At 37.0% G+C, this 2,813-nt stretch overlaps 1 protein-coding gene across 4 annotated transcripts in view; it reads left to right on the forward strand.

The window, feature by feature from the left end:
• LOC107087680 (ubinuclein-2-like) overlaps nucleotides 1-2,813 on the forward strand; it is a 20,887-nt gene that overhangs the window by 11,582 nt on the left and 6,492 nt on the right. For all 4 annotated transcript variants that reach the window (XM_015379385.1, XM_015379384.1, XM_015379386.1 and 1 more), the window contains exons 11-13: nucleotides 788-931; nucleotides 1,038-1,088; nucleotides 1,175-1,217. In XM_015379385.1, coding sequence (XP_015234871.1) covers nucleotides 788-931; nucleotides 1,038-1,088; nucleotides 1,175-1,217 — 238 coding nt within the window. The remainder of the gene's footprint in view (nucleotides 1-787; nucleotides 932-1,037; nucleotides 1,089-1,174; nucleotides 1,218-2,813) is intronic.

Raw genomic sequence — 2,813 nt, forward strand, 5'->3', positions numbered from 1 at the left:
GTCAGTAAAGCTGAGTGCTCCCACATCTCTTCCTTCCATTAAGATCCAAAATTCTGAGATTAAAGTCAGAGTTCTGAGAAAAAAAAGTCAGCATTCTGACTTTTTCCCATATTCAACTGAAATAATATTTAAAAATCAGTTAACCTGTTTTTATTTTTTCAGTGGCCCTAATCCTCTTCCGTACAATAGACATCCCAGGTTTAAAGTTTAAAGGGCGTAGATTCCAAAGTTTGGGGTCGTGACCCCACCTGCAGTCTTTAGATCCACAACATGAATTAAACTAAACAATATTTATGCTAAAGTGCTTAAAAGATATCGAAGCATAGCTTAAAACTAAAACCAACTTCTTTGGTCGTTGATATTTGTAAAACCGTCACAGCTGGGGTTAACTGATGGCGAATATATTTGTGCGCTTGACTGACAGTTTGGGTCATGAGTCGACTCTGGTTCCATTCTGTGGGTCAGAAACGGAAAGTTTTAGGAGCCTCTTATTTATGGGAAACATGTGGAAGAAGCAGCTCTGCTCAGAGGAGACTTTTTGGCTGCAATATAAAATGTAAGGAAATCCAATGCTGGGCATCACCTTACAGCCTCACTCTGAAGCACGGTGGTGGCAGGATCATGCTGAGAGGTTTTCTTTTTTAAAACAGAGATGTACTGAGCTGCTGGATGTAATCCTGTAATGATGATTTATGATGGTAGTCCAACAAAGCAGCTGTTAAATTAAACTGAAAAGTATTTTTCCCCCTGAGGTTCCAACCAGTTTTTGTATGTGTGTGGTTTCTAGGTCATTGCTGTGTAACTTGGTGCAAGTGAAACTGGGCTTCTATGAGCTGGAGGGCAAGAACTCGCTGTCCCTAGAAGACTACCTCAAAGCCTTCATGGAGACGGATGTGAAACCTCTCTGGCCGAAGGGCTGGATGCAAGCCAGGTGTGTGGAGTGTGCTCAGACCCTCGAGGTCACGCGGCGCCAGCGCCCCCTACAGGCTGCGAATTTCATCCACCAGTTAATCCACTGTTTGGATTTCTGTTTCTAGAATGCTGTTCAAAGAGAGCATCATGGTTCACGGTCATCTAACCGGCTTTACGTGAGAGATCCGTTTCCTTTATGAATTACCATTTTATGCAATTCATCCTTTTTTGTAACATGCTCTGCATTTCGTTGTGTTTTCAGAGCAAAGAAAAAGATGGTTCCAACCCCGAAAGCCAAGCCAAAGGTAAACTTCACCCTTTTTCTCTTCAACTTTGCCACTTTTTCTCACATCCACAATTTGCAACTTATTTAATAGGAATTTTAGGAAGAGATTTTTTATAGGATTCTAAAGAAAATACAAAACTCTAAACCTAAAAGTCAAGTTTTAATAGGGCTTTCCCACTTTCAAAAAAACAAAGAAAACAGCACATACTTTGCTTTATAAAAACATAAAAGCTGGAAATTAACTCAAATGTCAATCTTTTATATAAAAAAAACATTTAAAACAAGTTGGATGCAAGATCCTTTCATTATCAGGGTTCCTGCAGATCCTTAAAAACTCTTAAGAGGCATTGAATTCTTCAATATAAAAATAAGGCCTTAATTGGTATTAGAATGTCTTAAATCAGTCTTTCATAAGTCTAAAATTGTCACCAAGTCATAAATAGGATTTTATTTTTGTAGATCATGTCAAAAATGTAAATAATTCATGATAATTTTTTTGGTATCTAACGAACGGCTTAGCTGTAAACATTATTAGTTCCATCCTGAAAGCGGAAGCAATAAAAACAATGTCTCAAACAGACCTTGGGGTGATGCGCCTATAACTTTTTATCTGGACAGCGTGGGGAAGTGTAAATTCAATGAAAATTGGCTTTCCAGCCAACAGTTTTCTGCAATTCTAAGAACAGTTCCAGGTCATTTTTATGAGGAATGGCGTATTTTGAGCAAGAAGTCATTCAAGCTCGGCAGGATGGGAATCAAAGCTGTGGAGTCAGACGTGAAGAGTGGAAAATAAAGCTCCAAAATCGAGTTACAGAGAAGCAGCAGCTGTTTCTTAGTTCTGTTCCACCATTGACTCTGCAAAGCCTCTACAGCTATCTCTGATGTCCATAAATGCACCAGTAGCACCAAATCTCCGGATAATGTTTGGTGGTTCCCCTGCAATGAAAGCAGAGCTATTATAGACTTAGATTAGGGATCAAAACAAAGTTTGTGAATTCCATTTATTAGTTGTTAAAAATATATCTGTTATTAGTGTGTTTTTAGCTTTCATCCTATGGAAAGTTTTTCAAAACGGTAAACATTTCTAATGGGCCAGAAAGTAATGGTTCATGTTAAAATAAGCATCAGCTTAAATTTGATGCACCCAGGTTTTCTTGCATTTATTGTGAAGTTGGTCTCAATGTTTTATTTCAGGGACAAAAAAAAAGTCTTGAATTTAACTTACCTTATGTTGTAGGAATCCTGATTATGCTGTCAGAGTGATGGGATATTTTTGGTTTAGAGATATTAAAAAAGGAGGGAAAAATTTGTGATTTAATTCACTATAATGGTTGAATGTTAATAATGGACTTTCATTAAGAATGGAAAAAAAATAAATAAATAAATAAATAAATGTTGAAGCCCTAACTGTTTGACAGGCTAAAAGTTAATGGTATACAATTTACTGGAAGGAAAAATATATTTTACCAAACATAAATCTGAAAAGTTCAACATGTATAGAGGTAGAGGTGGGAGCTTAATGCCTTGGGGAGGCTTTTTTCTGTTTGTGGTTAATGGATAGATGGATGGAGTTTAAAAAAGGGAAAAAAGAGAGATTTAAAAGTCCGAATTCTGA

This window comes from Cyprinodon variegatus, unplaced genomic scaffold (assembly GCF_000732505.1).
Source record: "Cyprinodon variegatus isolate N-32 unplaced genomic scaffold, C_variegatus-1.0 Scaffold190, whole genome shotgun sequence".
Taxonomy (NCBI): Eukaryota; Metazoa; Chordata; class Actinopteri; order Cyprinodontiformes; family Cyprinodontidae; genus Cyprinodon; species Cyprinodon variegatus.